The sequence below is a fragment of the Lissotriton helveticus genome, chromosome 8 (assembly GCF_964261635.1).
Source record: "Lissotriton helveticus chromosome 8, aLisHel1.1, whole genome shotgun sequence".
In the NCBI taxonomy this organism is placed as follows: domain Eukaryota; kingdom Metazoa; phylum Chordata; class Amphibia; order Caudata; family Salamandridae; genus Lissotriton; species Lissotriton helveticus.
In genome coordinates this window covers 423,234,292-423,252,557 of record NC_136069.1, presented here as the reverse complement: position 1 = coordinate 423,252,557, position 18,266 = coordinate 423,234,292, and the positions used below count along the sequence as shown (strand labels likewise).

Sequence of the window (18,266 nt, the reverse complement as noted above, 5' to 3'; positions counted from 1 at the left end):
GTCCCAGTACTGGCGGAGAGTGGGGCAATCCCAAAACATGTGCTTGAAGTCTGCACCCGGGGTTCGACATCGGGGACATTCAAAGTGAGTGTCCGGGAAGAATCGTCGGAGGCGGCCCGGTGTAAGATAGGCCCTGTGGAGGACGTTGAATTGTATGTTGCGGAACCTTGCGTTCCTGGAGACTTTTTTGGGATATTCCAGGGCTGACCTCCATTCCCCGTCATGGACCACTCTGCCGAATTCCGTCTCCCACTTCTGGCGTAGAGACTGGAGGGATGGGAGGATTAACGAGCGCACCGCCCTGTAGAGCCATGTTACTAAGTGTCTCCCCACCCCCATGTGTAGGATCGTATGAATCACTGGATGTGTCGCTGGTTCGCCGGCCCCTAGGTTCCAGTGCGTACCGCTGCTATCCAGTAATTGCCTATGTAGCAAAAACTGTCCAGGGGGTATGCCATAACGGTCCATCAGCTGCTCAAACGTCAGCAACTGCCCGTCGTCGAACAGAGACCCGATCTCCGTGACCTCCAGTTCTGTCCAAACTCGAAGCGCGCCCGGGGAGTAATATGATTCTCTGCGAGGGAAACCCACCAGTGGCAGCAAAGGCGAATACGGTGGTTGCGTTTTGGACATGCGGTGTATCCGCATCATGCACGTTCGGGTAACGGACACCTGCAGGGGACGAGTCCGCAGGGGTTTAGTGCCCGGTAACAAGAGTCTGACGATCGCGGCCTGCGAGAGAGGACCAGTAGTTGTGTTGGTCTCTCCTGTGTGGCGTCCCGCCGTCCAGTAGGACAGCAGATCTGAAACGACTTTGACGATAATTTCTCACTTTATAAAGACCCTTGCACAACATATTACAAAATACATTTTGGTATCATAGTTTCTCAGAAAGACCCATTTAAATCACTCCTAAAATTAAATGCCATTCAATTGCATTCTTCCGTTTCATTTTTCCTTATGAAAGGAGAAGCCAATAATGGACACTTTTTAAAAATAAAGTTTTATTGAATTTTGGGCAAATTCACGTACACAGTATAATGAAGGGGCATTAGTTTAGGACATTGTGTCAGCGTCCACTGCTCAGTCTTGTGAAACATAAATATCAACATGTATTAGAAAACCAAAACAGATGTATCAAATCTCATGTACAACAGAAATCTACAAAGTGGATTCAAGTGAGCAAAAAAAAAAAATGCTGTACAGAATCCGTCCTCACATAAAGAGGTAAGCAATATTCTAGGAAACCCCTAGCAATAATCACAACTGAGAAACGGTAGTGAAACGAACCAAGTAACTGTCCGTAAAGCAACCCAGAACAACACTCACTCCTTCACTCTGGTGTCTAAACCCCCCACTGGCACAAAAGAATTCCATAAGAAGGAAAGGGTTGTATGAAAGTCCGAGTTGTAACTCATCATTCGGGTGCTTCCACTTTGTGCTGCAACTATGCTAGGGGCTGTACAGTACGTGTGGGCCCTTCTCCAGAGGCGGCCAGACCCTGTGGCTCCCTCAAATCGAAAAACATAGCAGACCAAGCTCTCAGGTCATCTTCAAGTCCGTCATCCCGCTGTACGTGTCTCATGCTTACCTCTTCCGCAACCGCCCACTCAGAGACATTTCTCTGGCATGGCGGATATGTGGGTGGTATTGGGCATAGGCAGCCCATCGCTTTACAGCGTTTTGCAGCACCAGGCCAAGAAGCGAAGAACACATTTTTTACTCAGTTTTTTGGGTGTGGAAAAGGAAGTAGGCCCAGTAACTACTGCCAAATCCCTAGTGGCACTGCCCAACCCTATGCCTTATTCAAATTGTGTACTATAGCCTGTAAGAAAGAGGACAGAGACAGGCACGACCATACTACATGAATGAATTCCGCCTCTGGGGCCCCACATCACACACTGCAGTCGGACCTGGCGGGATATATATCATGCTAGATCTGCAGAGTGAGGTATACTTGGTGTATAAAGTTATATTGCAGGAGTTTGAATCTAGTGTTGTAACTGACCGTCCGCACTCCCTCATGTATTGTAACCAATCCTTAGTTGCGAGGGGTTCCCTCAGTAGTATTTTGTCCCATTTGGACTGTACGCTAAGTGGTTGAAGTGGCAGGTCATCACAGAGCACCCTGTAGATATGGGAAATTAATTTATGCCCAACGGCCATATCTAGTAACATCACCAGGGTGTTCGATTGAGGAGGTACCTCAGGGAAGGTCGGCCATACCGTACGGGCCATAGTCAATATTGTAATGTATTGAAGGTATTGCCCCGTACCCAAAGAAAAGAAGGCTATGGCCTCCTCACTTGTGATGAACTGTCCTCTGGGATATTGGTCTCCCAGTGTATCACAGCCACCATCCTTCCATCGCTGTATCAACATCTAATCAGCAATTTGTAGGAAGAGTTGTCGCACCCAGGTCGGAGTATCATAGGGGTGCGATGAAGCACTCTCCGAACCACTCCCTCCGAATGCCACCTAACAAATAATGTAGGGAAAGATGGGGGGGGACCTGCGACCCTTTCATTAACAGGACCGGTATGGGTTTTTCCCAGTGGGTACCCTGCAAAAGTTGTTTCTCCCAATTATCGTCTGTTTCAAGCAAATGAATCGCAGAAGGGGTGCCGTCATGTAACAAAATTCCAGATGATGGACTTCGAGACCTCCCTGACTCCATGTTCTTTGAAGTATAGTTAGCTTGACTCGTTGATGTTTATGGCCCCAGAGACGATCCACTAAAAAACTATCCAATGTGCTGAAATGTCTGGGAATCTGATATAAGGTGCTCTGAAATGGTTAAAAATAATTAACAACAAGGGGTGGTGATGGACAGAGTCTCTGAATTAAGCAGAAAACTCTCACCCAGTCAAGAGATCAGGGCTAGATCCAACACCGTTTTTTAGCTCACTGCATCATCCCAGTTTCAGAACCTGGCTGTATGCAAATTAGTCTGTTCCTGTCCCAGTGCATGATGGGAACAGGGCAAACCAAACTACAAAGCCAATTCTTACACTGGAAAGGAAACAAGCTACCGGGGACCGGTTTCTGGCATTTCAGCCTCTTCGGCCCGGCTTGCTTGAATTCTGATGGTGCAGTGAGCAAGGGACTCATGTCTGAGCATACCCTTCCACGCTTAGGGTGGACAAAATAATTAACAACAAGGGGTGGTGATGGACAGAGTCTCTGAATTAAGCAGAAAACTCTCACCCAGTCAAGAGATCAGGGCTAGATCCAACACCGTTTTTTAGCTCACTGCATCATCCCAGTTTCAGAACCTGGCTGTATGCAAATTAGTCTGTTCCTGTCCCAGTGCATGATGGGAACAGGGCAAACCAAACTACAAAGCCAATTCTTACACTGGAAAGGAAACAAGCTACCGGGGACCGGTTTCTGGCATTTCAGCCTCTTCGGCCCGGCTTGCTTGAATCCTGATGGTGCAGTGAGCAAGGGACTCATGTCTGAGCATACCCTTCCACGCTTAGGGTGGACAAAATAATTAACAACAAGGGGTGGTGATGGACAGAGTCTCTGAATTAAGCAGAAAACTCTCACCCAGTCAAGAGATCAGGGCTAGATCCAACACCGTTTTTTAGCTCACTGCATCATCCCAGTTTCAGAACCTGGCTGTATGCAAATTAGTCTGTTCCTGTCCCAGTGCATGATGGGAACAGGGCAAACCAAACTACAAAGCCAATTCTTACACTGGAAAGGAAACAAGCTACCGGGGACCGGTTTCTGGCATTTCAGCCTCTTCGGCCCGGCTTGCTTGAATCCTGATGGTGCAGTGAGCAAGGGACTCATGTCTGAGCATACCCTTCCACGCTTAGGGTGGACAAAATAATTAACAACAAGGGGTGGTGATGGACAGAGTCTCTGAATTAAGCAGAAAACTCTCACCCAGTCAAGAGATCAGGGCTAGATCCAACACCGTTTTTTAGCTCACTGCATCATCCCAGTTTCAGAACCTGGCTGTATGCAAATTAGTCTGTTCCTGTCCCAGTGCATGATGGGAACAGGGCAAACCAAACTACAAAGCCAATTCTTACACTGGAAAGGAAACAAGCTACCGGTGACCGGTTTCTGGCATTTCAGCCTCTTCGGCCCGGCTTGCTTGAATCCTGATGGTGCAGTGAGCAAGGGACTCATGTCTGAGCATACCCTTCCACGCTTAGGGTGGACAAAATAATTAACAATTATGTTGTTAATAATGTTGTCCACCCTAAGCGTGGAAGGGTATACTCAGATGTGAGTCCCTTGCTCATTGCACCATCAGGATTCAAGCAAGCCGGGCCGAAGACGGCTGTTATGCCAGAAACCGGTCCCCGGAAGCTTGTTTCCTTCCCAGTGTAAGAATTGGCTTTTGTAGTCTGGTCTGCCCTGTTCCCATGATGCACTGGGCCAGGGACAGACTAATTTGCATACAGCCAGGTTCTGAAACTGGGATGGTGCAATGAGCTAAAAAATGGTGTTGGATCTAGCCCTGATCTCTTGACTGGGTGAGAGTACTCTGCTTAATTCAGAGACTCTGTCCATCACCACCCCTTGTTGTAAATAATGTTGTCCACCCTAAGCGTGGAAGGGTATACTCAGATGTGAGTCCCTTGCTCATTGCACCATCAGGATTCAAGCAAGCCGGGCCGAAGACGGCTGTAATGCCAGAAACCGGTCCCCGGAAGCTTGTTTCCTTCCCAGTGTAAGAATTGGCTTTTGTAGTCTGGTCTGCCCTGTTCCCATGATGCACTGGGCCAGGGACAGACTAATTTGCATACAGCCAGGTTCTGAAACTGGGATGGTGCAATGAGCTAAAAAATGGTGTTGGATCTAGCCCTGATCTCTTGACTGGGTGAGAGTACTCTGCTTAATTCAGAGACTCTGTCCATCACCACCCCTTGTTGTAAATAATGTTGTCCACCCTAAGCGTGGAAGGGTATACTCAGATGTGAGTCCCTTGCTCATTGCACCATCAGGATTCAAGCAAGCCGGGCCGAAGACGGCTGTAATGCCAGAAACCGGTCCCCGGAAGCTTGTTTCTTTCCCAGTGTAAGAATTGGCTTTTGTAGTCTGGTCTGCCCTGTTCCCATGATGCACTGGGCCAGGGACAGACTAATTTGCATACAGCCAGGTTCTGAAACTGGGATGGTGCAATGAGCTAAAAAATGGTGTTGGATCTAGCCCTGATCTCTTGACTGGGTGAGAGTACTCTGCTTAATTCAGAGACTCTGTCCATCACCACCCCTTGTTGTAAATAATGTTGTCCACCCTAAGCGTGGAAGGGTATACTCAGATGTGAGTCCCTTGCTCATTGCACCATCAGGATTCAAGCAAGCCGGGCCGAAGACGGCTGTAATGCCAGAAACCGGTCCCCGGAAGCTTGTTTCCTTCCCAGTGTAAGAATTGGCTTTTGTAGTCTGGTCTGCCCTGTTCCCATGATGCACTGGGCCAGGGACAGACTAATTTGCATACAGCCAGGTTCTGAAACTGGGATGGTGCAATGAGCTAAAAAATGGTGTTGGATCTAGCCCTGATCTCTTGACTGGGTGAGAGTACTCTGCTTAATTCAGAGACTCTGTCCATCACCACCCCTTGTTGTAAATAATGTTGTCCACCCTAAGCGTGGAAGGGTATACTCAGATGTGAGTCCCTTGCTCATTGCACCATCAGGATTCAAGCAAGCCGGGCCGAAGACGGCTGTAATGCCAGAAACCGGTCCCCGGAAGCTTGTTTCCTTCCCAGTGTAAGAATTGGCTTTTGTAGTCTGGTCTGCCCTGTTCCCATGATGCACTGGGCCAGGGACAGACTAATTTGCATACAGCCAGGTTCTGAAACTGGGATGGTGCAATGAGCTAAAAAATGGTGTTGGATCTAGCCCTGATCTCTTGACTGGGTGAGAGTACTCTGCTTAATTCAGAGACTCTGTCCATCACCACCCCTTGTTGTAAATAATGTTGTCCACCCTAAGCGTGGAAGGGTATACTCAGATGTGAGTCCCTTGCTCATTGCACCATCAGGATTCAAGCAAGCCGGGCCGAAGACGGCTGTAATGCCAGAAACCGGTCCCCGGAAGCTTGTTTCCTTCCCAGTGTAAGAATTGGCTTTTGTAGTCTGGTCTGCCCTGTTCCCATGATGCACTGGGCCAGGGACAGACTAATTTGCATACAGCCAGGTTCTGAAACTGGGATGGTGCAATGAGCTAAAAAATGGTGTTGGATCTAGCCCTGATCTCTTGACTGGGTGAGAGTACTCTGCTTAATTCAGAGACTCTGTCCATCACCACCCCTTGTTGTAAATAATGTTGTCCACCCTAAGCGTGGAAGGGTATACTCAGATGTGAGTCCCTTGCTCATTGCACCATCAGGATTCAAGCAAGCCGGGCCGAAGACGGCTGTAATGCCAGAAACCGGTCCCCAGAAGCTTGTTTCCTTCCCAGTGTAAGAATTGGCTTTTGTAGTCTGGTCTGCCCTGTTCCCATGATGCACTGGGCCAGGGACAGACTAATTTGCATACAGCCAGGTTCTGAAACTGGGATGGTGCAATGAGCTAAAAAATGGTGTTGGATCTAGCCCTGATCTCTTGACTGGGTGAGAGTACTCTGCTTAATTCAGAGACTCTGTCCATCACCACCCCTTGTTGTAAATACTGAAATGGTTAAAGACATTGCGGCAAGATGGTCATTTTGACCAGGACTATCCTGCCCATGAGGGAAAGCTGTAAAGGCCTCCAAAAACGGGCAGATGCTCGGAGCCCCGCCACCACCCTTCCTATGTTTAGAGCCATATCAGTTGGAACTGTGTGCATCAAACGGGCACCTAAGTACCGCACAACACCAGACACTCAGGGGATCCCCACCTCACGAAGCCCCCTCCCGGTATCACCTTGATCAGTCTGCCTAGTGGGAATAATTTTGATTTTCCTGGGTTGATGCGGAGTCTGCAGAGCTCTCCGAATTCATGCATGGCATTGAATAAAATGGGTGCATAGTCAGCTGGACACCACAGCTATACAAGGGCATCGTCAGCATAGAGGGAGACCACGTGATTTGTCGCCCCCAGTGTTATCCCCCATGGGCCCACCATGCGTTGCAAGGCCACTGCCAGGGGCTCCACAGAAAGGGCAAACAGAAACGGGGAAAGAGGACACCCTTGTCTGGTGCCCCAACTCAGGTGAATGGGCTCAGAAACCATCCTCCCCATCCCCCCAGACGAGGCAACAATGGAGACTTGAAGGCTCGGGCCTCGACAGGTTGTCTCTAGCAGCTTTAGTCCTGGAACCAATAGTGGGACAGTGACCCTCCAATATGTCAGTTAGGGAAGAGCCTGCATTTAAGTGCTCTTGTGAATGGCAGGTTTTCATCAATACCGTACAGTGGCAGTGGTAATGCGTTACCTAGAAGAGCTACCTGTACTGAAAATTATAACCCCCATTCCAGGGAATAGGGACACCCAAAAACATTCTTAGAAGGGATCTCCATCAGCAGTGGAGCTGTAGCTTGAAAACTCCGTTAGCCAAAAAACAAGGTGGAAGGTGATAACGGTGATTTGTAGTGAACAGAAGACTTTAAATGCATGCCCCATTCAGTAAAAGACCACCAATGTGTAGCTAATATGGTCATGTCTGCTGGCTAACGAACTTGATTTAAGCAATTTGTACATGGAGTTTTAATCCAGTGCAGTTTTTTTTACTAGGGGCTAGAATAGCTAGATTGCATCTGTGACTTTTCAATTTTACACCAGGATTCAAGAATATTTTTCTGGTATTTACCCTGATTAATTAACGCAAAGTAACCTCTGTATTGACAAACCATTCTGAATACAAACTTGCTCTGACTGGTCTGTGCAAGATGTATTTCTAATGCTGATTAGTCTGTGAAGTTTACCTTTGCTCTAGTTAATCAGTGGAAATGTATTTTTTAGGTTCATATGAACAGTTGAGTCTGCAGACATTGCTCACAATATAAAAATAGTAGGCTTAGTGTCAGACCCATTCAACCATTGGCCTACTTGGGTCAATCCCCTCAGCCATTGCCTTGAGACTGCACCAATTGCATCTTGGCCCAAAGCAATCTAGATCTCTCACCTCATTCTACTGGCTGTTGAGTGTATAATCCTGCTCCATTGGAAGTGGCTAGATTTCAGTTCATGAAAATCTGTTTTACATCCGAAAAGTACACTTAGTCATCACATTTTCTGTCATATCGATTTCTATAATATCCGGCATTCATAAGAAATAAACAACAAACCCTGTTTTTGTTATTTACTCTACAAAATAATTGCTAGGGATACCAACGGTGGTACCTGGAGTTGTGTCTCTAGCACCCAGTACCACAGCATTCAGTGGCTTCTGGCATCAGACCATTGATGAGATTCTGTGTGCTCGGCAGCTTCCCTGCTCCTCTGCTACAAATCAGTGGCTCTGGCAAAGCAAATAGGTCTGACTTTCAACTAAAAATACAACCTAGACGTATTGGTTTTGGCAGTGCTTTTTGCACTTAGTTAATGCAGATGTTGCTTTTGCCACTAAATGTTTTGGTTACTGGTGCAAACCGTGTAATCCAGCCATAGATGTGTAAGACATCTTAGACCCAGACTAGTAGTATTTTTCGTCTCTAGTGATTTTTTGTGTGAAAGCAAATTATAAATGGATTATCCGGAACAAGCTTTGCTGTTAACAGCTCTAGTTGAAACAGAGATGACATGGAGATCCAGTGATAACCTGGAATCATCGCCAAGCCCTGATTTCTCCACAGAGAATGACAGAATTTGACAAGTCCCAAGTGTCTCTGACAAAACGTAGAAGACCGTAGAACAGCGTGGTCAGTAGAGAGTGGCAGAACAAAACCGAAGGAGTGCAGGAGGAAGAAGATTCCTATTTATCTGGTACTCTTTGTTTTTGGGTCTGCTCTAGAGACAGCCTAAGCTTTTGTTGCCAACCTGATGTAATCGTAAAAAGTGATACATAGAAAATAATTGGATACGTACGCAAAAGGAGCTTCTGTCAGCTCTCCAATGGTTTGTTCAGTAGCCCTTCACATTTTGCCTCTGCCCACCAGAGCAGGATTGGTCTTTGGTTATCCTTGTGTCTTCAGGTTACAATAATTTCAAGTCAGTGTACTTTTTCTTTGAGCCAATAAGAATATATTTTTTCTGTGATGTTCATTAAAACAAAACATGTTGTTATGCCTATTTTATATGCACCTAACTGCTGAGAAGCACCTGTACTGTTCTATTAAAATTATATGCAGTGGTCAATTTTTTAACTAACATTTTTATAGCATACTTATGCCTCTGCGTTTAGGAAGCAACATGTTTTGTTTTTTATTTCTATTTTTTAGCATATGCCTCTAATTGAAATAATTAAAAAAAAATATCGACGGCGCAGCTTACCAGTACAAGGTCTATTGGCTATGCCAATGCTTGTTTCTATTGCTTTTCAGGTTGTGGTACACCCTACCTCATTGTCGAGAGTTTTTAGACTAATCTTAAGACTAGAAATGGCATGTTTTGAATCAGGTTCCACAGTTAGAATATGCCAAGTTGCTGAGTTCGTTTCATTTGAACTTTTAACTAAGGAATGCTATATTTTGCTGCGAATTATTACCTTTATTAAATAGATTTCTATCTGAGGATTCTGTGGTCTGTGAAACTTGTATTCATTTCTTTTCTTCCCAATAAAATGGAAGTGCTGCAAACAGCAGGCGCCTCACCCAGACCACAGCTGTCTTTGTTTCTTTCTCACATTCTCACCTTCTCATTGTTGCGTTTTGATTTCTGCAGGAACACACCAAACATGAGCTGGACGCCTGGAAAATCGTCCGAGTGAGCGAGCATTTCCGAGTTATAGCCCTGGGGCTGCCAGTGCCCAAGTACACGGGAAACCCGCTCGACCCGCCCCTGCGCTCCAGGTTTCAGGCCAGAGATGTTTATTACCTTCCTTTTAAGGTGAGAACTTTTGCATGGCTTTTTAAACTCGTCTGCTATGGATTAACAGTTATTTTTATTGAGTGACGTTTAAGAGAAACTGACGCGAGAAAGGATGCTGTTCTAGCCTGAGTGGAATATTTATTTGGCCCATTTCATAAATGAACCATGGCTGGTGTACCTTGAGGCATGCCTTTTCCGGCCAGGTTGTCCATGTCCTTCAAAGGTTATAGAGCGATCGCCCCAGAACAGAGGTCAGATCTTCAGCTCTAGCCTATTCTTGGACTAAACTGGGCATTAACATTTAATGGAAGTTGTTGGCTGCTGCACCCTGGTTTGTTGAGGCTCCACATAGGGCCCCCAATCCAGGGGTGCCGGAATTACTTTAAAAGCAGTGAATGTTTTCCTGTTGCCCTGGATAGAAGTTGTACATTTCACTCCAACAAAAGTCCGAGTGATAGGCTCTAGATGGTCCAAGTGGTCATTGAAAAAGCTCAGCAGGCAATGTATGTGATAAATGACACACACCAATGGTGCACACTTGGTGCACTGTTCATTTTTGCCAACATACTGGACTGAGCCTTCCCAAAATTGATTGCTGGATTCAAGAATGTAGCTGCCTGCATGCTTCTGAGTCTCTGCCTCTGGGACCACATCGTTCAAACACTGAAATCCCTTCACTGGACACTAGTGGCACAGTATAATTCCAGTGTGTATGAATCAATCATAGAAGCCATCTATGGATGAGGGCACATTATTTTGCAACCAAAGCTAGTAGACCATTGCCCAGAGAGAACACTGCTTTTCTAGTTCAGTGTTGCCATAAATCTATTTTGGGAGCGGTGGCAGAGCTTTTTCAGTCTTGCCACCAATAAATTTGAACTTGAAGGCAATCTTCATTCTGCCCAAGATAAATCCATCTTTCCATTTTTATTTTAAGGGTTCTTAAGAATATCCATAACCCATGACCAGAGTGTAACACTGTATATGTTACAACAAAAATTAGGAGTAGCTAAACAGCATGGCTACAAAATACCATAAATACGAATGTTAAAAGAGAAAGTGAATATCATAAAGGAAAAATACAATGTAAGTAAAAGAAAATACAGAAAAAAGATGGACACACAGAGTACTGGCGAGCTTAACTCTAATTCGCAAAAAGTAAGAAAGATTAGCTGGAAGAAATGAGTTATACTTTTTTCTGAAACTGGGATAGGGTAGGCGAAGCTGAATCTCTAAAGGTAAAGAGTTCCAGAATCAAGATACTGGGAAGAGGAGGCCTGAGTGGACTACGTTTTGGAAGTAAGATAGGTGCTGGCTTCTGGCCCTGTTGAGCCACCAAATATCTTCAGTTTCTCTGTCAGACATTCAGAATAGGCATTGATTCATTCTTTAAAAGAAAGGCAGCAGATTTTGAAGGAGATGTAGCTGCAATGGATCTGAAAGAGAATGGACTGATATTGTCAAATGACTTGAGCCCTGACTGATAGAGTGGCATAGTGGAGTGGACAGCATTCTTTAAAGAAAGAAGACAGACTGGAGATGAGAGATTACAAAGGATTGAGTCTTGGAATGGAAGACAGAGGCAGTCAGAAAGTGTTTGAACCTTCTAAGATGGAAGGAGCAGACTGGCACCCCTTTGCTGATGTGAGCCTCAAACAAATTGGCGTAGTCTTGTGTGAAACCCAGAGCCTTCACTGTGGTAGAGCCAGTGGTTTAGGTGTTTAGATCACATGAGGGAGAGGGCAGGAGTAGTGTGCGGTTGATAGTGAGGATAAAGGCATTAACAGACACAAAGTCTTTACTAGATAAAGTTTGAGGAAGTGATGGTAATTCAACACTGAATAGCACGAAAGCCCTCTCCAGGTAGGGAATTTCACTCTTTTTCCTTATCCTAAAAAGAGAGTTAGGTGTTTTCAGTGTAATGGTGTAGAGTGACATTCAAGTTGTTAAGTAGATCTCCCAGCAGTTCCATATAGGTGCTAAATAAGGTGGAGTATTAGCATCAATCCATATTCACCCCAAAACAGCTCTGGACTCTGGTCAGTCCTGGTGCTTCCACTCTAATATACTGCATATGTACAAGAAACACAGGTGAGCAAATCCAGGGTTTACCCAACATCCCTTTGTGGGTTGCCTGGATAGAACGGAGGGTTCTGTGATCTACCACTTCAAAGGTCCAGAAGACAGACCCCACCCTTCTTCAGCATATGAAAGGAACCATCCACCTGAATAATAAAGTTCTCATTGTACACCAAGGATAGAAACCAGACCTGCATGGGCAAATACTCTGTTGGAAAGACAGAGGCATCTGGGGTTCGACAATGGCACATTGTTCAATCACAGCCTAAGATCTGGCTGTTTCTTAAGTAATGCAAAGGCTAGACAACAGTATGTGGGAGCACACCGCTGACATCACAGGCAAGGTTCACCCCTGGCATTCTGCGAAATGCAGTCTCTTGTAGCTCGCTCCGATATTTTCAAGTGTTTCGCCATGGTTGGCACAGATAGTGCTGATCTCTAGACACGTGTTTCTGGTTTATTAACCAACCGTCGTCATTAGAGAATACAGTCTTGTATTTTGAGGTTTGCTGAGTAGGCTGCCAAACATTATATCAAGTCTGGTACCTCTCACTGGTGCGCAGGTACTTCATCCACGAGCTCGTCAGCTCAATGACTCACTGGAGTACATTAAATAGACAACAAGATGTGGGAGCACACCACTGACCTCTCAGGCAAGGTTCACCCCAGGCATTCTGGGAAATGCAGTCTCTTGTAGCTCACTTCGATATTTTCGAGTATTTCGCCAAGGTTGGCACAGATAGTGCTGATCTCTAGACACGTGTTTCTGGTTTATTAACCAACTGTCATCAGTAGAGAATACAGTCTTGTATTTTGAGGTTTGCTGAGTAGGCTGCCAAACATTATATCAGGTCTGGTACCTCTCACTGGTGCGCAGGTGCTTCATCCACGAGCTCGTCAGCTCAATGACTCACTGGAGTACTTTAAATAGACAACAGGATGTGGGAGCACATCGCTGACCTCTCAGGCAAGGTTCGCCCCTGGCATTTTGGGAAATGCAGTCTCTTGTAGCTTGCTCCGATATTTTCGAGTGTTTCGCCAAGGTTGGCTATTCGAGGAATAACTTGATGCAAAATAACATGATGATTCTACAGAAAATGTATGGCAAGAGATTCAGCCGGACTTTCACCTTTGCATATACCTTGTTGTAATCACGCAAATATTCTGCACTCCCTCTCCCCTTGACTGACTCCCTCAACAAATGTTGCATATGTGTGATGGACATTAATGGGATTGGGTCCTTCCTTACACCTATCGCACTGGAACGTTTACCTTTATACAACATACTCTTTCTGCTGCTCTTTCATCTGACCAAAATACGATAACAATTGCTTTGTAAAAGTGGCTAAATGAAGAAGTAAGAGCAGGTTACCCTAAAGAGCCAGCATGCTTAGGCAGATCACTACGCAATGCATGCAACAAACCAAATGTGCATGAAGTCTCTAGCACAGATACACCAAGGTATGCTTAGGTTCTGTATTGTACTAAGGCTGTGAAGTGGCTTCTGGGAATTTAGGTAGCACCATGTGGGTGGGGGAGCCAGGTCACATGTTCACCATATCTTATTTGTGACTAGTTTTTATGGTCATGTGAACAACTTGTTTATATGGAGGGTGTCCCAGTGGAATGAGATGGATATATGTGGTACTGGGTGTTTCACTTGTCGCACTACTTTGTTAAATATGACATGACTGTGGGTTTTCTTCTTACATAAGGTAGTTGAGTTTGGAATACAACTGGAGGGATCGCTAGGTTATGTACCATGTGAACATTCAGCAAAATATATTATAAAAAATCCAGTTTGTATGCAAAATCGTATGTGTAATGTATATTGCTCTGTGCTCTTCCTCCTCTTGTTACCTCATTCACATCCTAACCCATAATTTAGTTGCACCCTGCTTTTGATTTCAATGTCGCCTTTTCCTTCACAGCCCACAGACGCTTTGCCAGATAAAGACTGACCTCCACATATACAGTTTAGTGTGGGCACTAGGACAGTGCTTCGGGTTTAAAGGTCTTCCAAGGCCATTCTTGAGCAGCAGCCTTTGTTACCCCGCCCCTCAGTGGTTATTCATTTGTATCAACCAGTACTGTAGCCAGAGGTGGGTGAGCCGTGTTCGAGTGGAAGGGGCAGGCGGACTCTGTCAGAGCTCTGGCTGCTTTCATCACTGTTCTTTCTGGTGGTGTCTCTTCCTTTGCAGCTCTGTGCTTGAGTAAGGAGTCACCCACTAAATTAAGATTAGGGTTGTTGATTATTACCGCTGTGAATTGATTTGTCCTCTGCTTTCTTCAGTATTAACCATGATAGTAGAACTAGTAATAAATCAATGGTCTGGTACTTATGGGTGATATTTTCTTCTCTTTTTTTAGGACCAACTGACTCTACTGTACTCAATTGGATCAAATGTTTCTGCAGAAAGGTAAATGTTAACTTAGAAAAGGATTGCCTCATTATATCCCATGTATAGGTATTCCATTACTTCTTTTTGTGAATAATTAAATACTTCTTTCACTCTAAACCATGGAAATGCTTACTAGGCTCAAGCTAAGTAGTGTGTGCTGATGCAGGTAATATTTTCTTTTCTTTGTATTCAGGAGTCACTTCGGTATGAATGTAGCTCTTCTGTCTGTAGAATCCTCCTTCCATGATCTTTGGGAGGCCTGAGGTAACGGGCATCACCCTGCGAGGGCTCTGCTGCCTTCTTGGAACTGTGACCCAGCTAGAATCAAGCTCTCAGTCTGAGGCATTCCCATATTACTGCAGCTCTTTTCTGAGTAGGGAGATCCACCTGTCTAAGCCACATGGAAGCCTGAAACAAGGGGTGGAACCCAGACAGAACCCATCTAGTGCTCAGTCTCCATCATCTAGGTAAGGTTATAGTCTAGTTTAGGGCATTCAACTGGCTACGTCATGACACATTCACATATCAGACTCTCATGTGAGTGACAGGCTGCTCCACTGGCGGAGTAGAACCCACCCACATTATTGACCGGACGGTCAAGTGGTAATACAATTCAACTCGTACACTTGTGGGAACCGTAAACGCGTGGGGAGACTGAAGCCTACACACCACATTATTTAATCACGGTGCTGCGAATCGGCGATAGGTGGGAACACACTGGAGCTGTCGTCAGGAGGCCAAGAATCACCAACAAATTGATGTGTATGATGGCAGTTTATATGTTGTGCTTTTCTATTAAATGCCAATAAAAATAAGTTTAAAAAAAAGGAAGGGGGGCAATCAAATCCTTTAGTCAAGACGGATGACATGGACTTATGCCTCACTTTGCTTAGGGAACAAGACCATTTTTAAGGCTGCTTTCAGTAGATCACAGTGAGATAGTTGCTCCGCGACTTATGAAACTGTCCAATAATCAGGATGTCATCAAATTAATTAGTACTGATGCCCCACAAACATCAGCTGCATAACTGACAACAGAGGTTGCCACCTTCTGTATGCACCCCCCAAAGAAGTGCCTGTATGGACTGTCCAGAAGCCTCCAACCTAAACTTCAGCACACTGAGGTATATTTACAGTCTAGTAATATCCTTGCATGGAGCTGGTAGCTACACCCCATGTCCTCCTCAACCAGCCACACACTCCCTATATCTGAGCCAACAGTTTCTCTTGTGGAGAACAACATTGCTACTGTAATATCTTATCCGTTTGATAAAAGTAGCCTGTCTCACTGCCTCACCCTTGTTTCCTGGTATTGGGTGAACAAGTTCATACTTCGGCGTAATAACAGGAAGAGGTGACATTGAAATCGGCATTTTTTATGAACACCTGGCTGCCACAAGTTAGTTATTCCATTGCTAACATTTCCTAAGCCTTATGCTCGATACTCAAGTAGTCAGAAGCGTCAAAAAGATCTGTTTAATTATTTATTAGATTTTTTAGAATGATTGCGATTATTTATAAAGTGCAAACGGTCTCTCAAAGTCTTCATAGTGCTTTTATTGTCTGTATTAAAGCTATAAAACGAGTTCGCAAGCTTACGCTCTTCTGTGCCTTGAACTAGCCCAAGGCCACATGCGTTCTCATATGAGAGAGACCATGACCTTTGTTACTTTGGTTTGCGCAGTATTATGTTATGGGTGCCCTCAGACCTGTTTCTTAAGTGTGATCTTATACCAGGGCTCCGATGCAATCCATCTTTCGGTAACTCTTTTTTCTCTTCTTACTGAAATGATTCTCAGATTTTTCTCATTTATGTGATCAATTTTATTTTATTTATTTATAAAGGATGTCTGTGGTCATGGTTTTTTAAATTTTAATTTATTGCAACAACAGAAGCATTTTACCACAAAATTCTATTGCAGCCAACATTGCCATGTGACAGAAGCACTTGTCTGTTGGGAAGGGATCATAAGGAGGGGGTTACAGAATTTGTGGGGGACAGTTGTTTAACTTAGAAAGGACAATCTAGACAAAAGTCTCATTCATGCATATTTACATTAACAGACACACTGAGAAGGAGAGGATGGAGTGTAAGTGGTGATTAAGATTTTCTTAACATGAGGTGATGTTAGCGGCAGATCGCAGACCATGCTGGTTGCGGTCTGTGTTGAATTAGACTACTGTCGTCATCCTCCACCCACAAGCCCACTTTATCCACGCCTGCTCTGCCGATCCTCGGGTGCGGACGGTGCTTTAGGTGAGCGACAAGGGTTTCTTCCGGTTGCCTCACTCAGTCCCTTTACTGCGGTACTTGCCGCAGAGGTGTAACTACTAAAGGACGGCTGCTTCCCCCATGGGGGGGGGGGGGCCGAAGTTGTGGACACCACTGGGGACCATTAAAGAAGCGTCGGGAGTCCAGGTGGGCATGGTAGCCCACACAACTAAGTAAGGAGGTGTGCCTAAAGGCGAGAGAAGTGGGGAAATTCAGGAAAGCACAAGGCTGTGGTGCCGAGCTTTGCTCGGAGGCGGCTAGCATTAGTTTAGTGCAGCTTATGCATCCCTCAGACACCTACTTTGCCCTTTCCTCAGTCCTCCTCGCGCCAGAGTAAGACACATACGACATCCTGCTCTGTGCACGTTGGAAGTATAATCAAACAAGTGCACTTTAACAAACTCGGATCGCAACTGGCTGGCTCAGACAGAGGAGGTAGTGCCTGTCTGTAGGATTGTTTGGCAAGCGGAATGGATGGAGCTGATATGGAGTCACTGAAGTGGGCTTCAGTGTAGTAGTGGCTGGCGGATATCAAACTCCTCGAATAGCCTGGAAGCAAGTAAGGATTTTTGGTATAGATATTACTGCAGTCAGGACTAGTGCCTCTTATCACCACAATCAAGTTTTATGCTGCCTCAAATCCCCCCACCACTACGCACTTCCGCGCCCAACCACTCTGGGGTGCCAGGGGCGTCAAGGTGTATGGCAGAACGGTAATTTAGTTCAGGTGGCAAAGTGAGTGCAGGGACAGCAACTGATTGGTACCTAGAAATAGAGACACCGGAACTTGACCCAACGGTCAACAAATTATATAGGCCAGCGGAGGGGGCTGTAGCACCAAGGCGGAGTGGGAGGTTAGTCTTTTTGTGAATTACCGGATTCCTGCCTATCACCAGGCAGACCGATCCAGAGCTGTAGAGGGAAATTCTGCCGAAAGAGGGGTCAGAAAGACTTTTTTTTTTAAAGTGCACCCATAAAGAGGACCAGCATAGTAAGTTAGCGGAGAACATTATTATTGACCCCCTTGAAGAGAATTTGACTTCCAGGATGTCAGGTACTCCGGTACACCCCACAGAAGAAGTGGGTGGAACACCTTTGGGACAATCTATAAAAGACAATCTACAAAAGAATTTGTGGGGAAATATTTTAAAAGGAAACCAGACGCACGTAAGCACCCTTTATTGCTGGGAAGTATTCAAAGCGATGACTGGAAAGGGGCCAGAACCACGCAATGAGTGACTCTATTATTTTTTAAACACTATCAGACTTGGAGCAAGCTTTGGGGAATGGAGGGGGTAAAAATGTTGGGTGGATGCTTTTGCCTGAACCAAGGTTATTGTCGTCACCCTGTCTCTACCCCGGTGGAATTAATAGCACCACAGAGGACAGTGAGGTCCTGCAACAATCCGGTATTAGGCAAGGGAGGGACGGAACGGGTAGTGGGGGAAATGACTCATTAGTAGAGGCAGGAAAGGGTATCCCTCAGCAAGGCTGTATCCCCCTGATACCTCATTGTCTTCCCTGGCCCTAGATATGACAGCAACTTCGGCCTTGTTGTTGTTAGAGGTGATGTTTCTAATGCAAAAAACCCTTCAG

At 45.4% G+C, this 18,266-nt stretch overlaps 1 protein-coding gene across 1 annotated transcript in view; it reads left to right on the top strand.

The window, feature by feature from the left end:
- The window catches only part of VWA8 (von Willebrand factor A domain containing 8), a 1,418,144-nt gene that overhangs the window by 291,466 nt on the left and 1,108,412 nt on the right, over positions 1–18,266 (top strand). The window contains exons 6-7 of the mRNA XM_078657276.1: positions 9,771–9,935; positions 14,367–14,416. Of these exons, the coding sequence (XP_078513402.1) occupies positions 9,771–9,935; positions 14,367–14,416 (215 nt within the window). The remainder of the gene's footprint in view (positions 1–9,770; positions 9,936–14,366; positions 14,417–18,266) is intronic.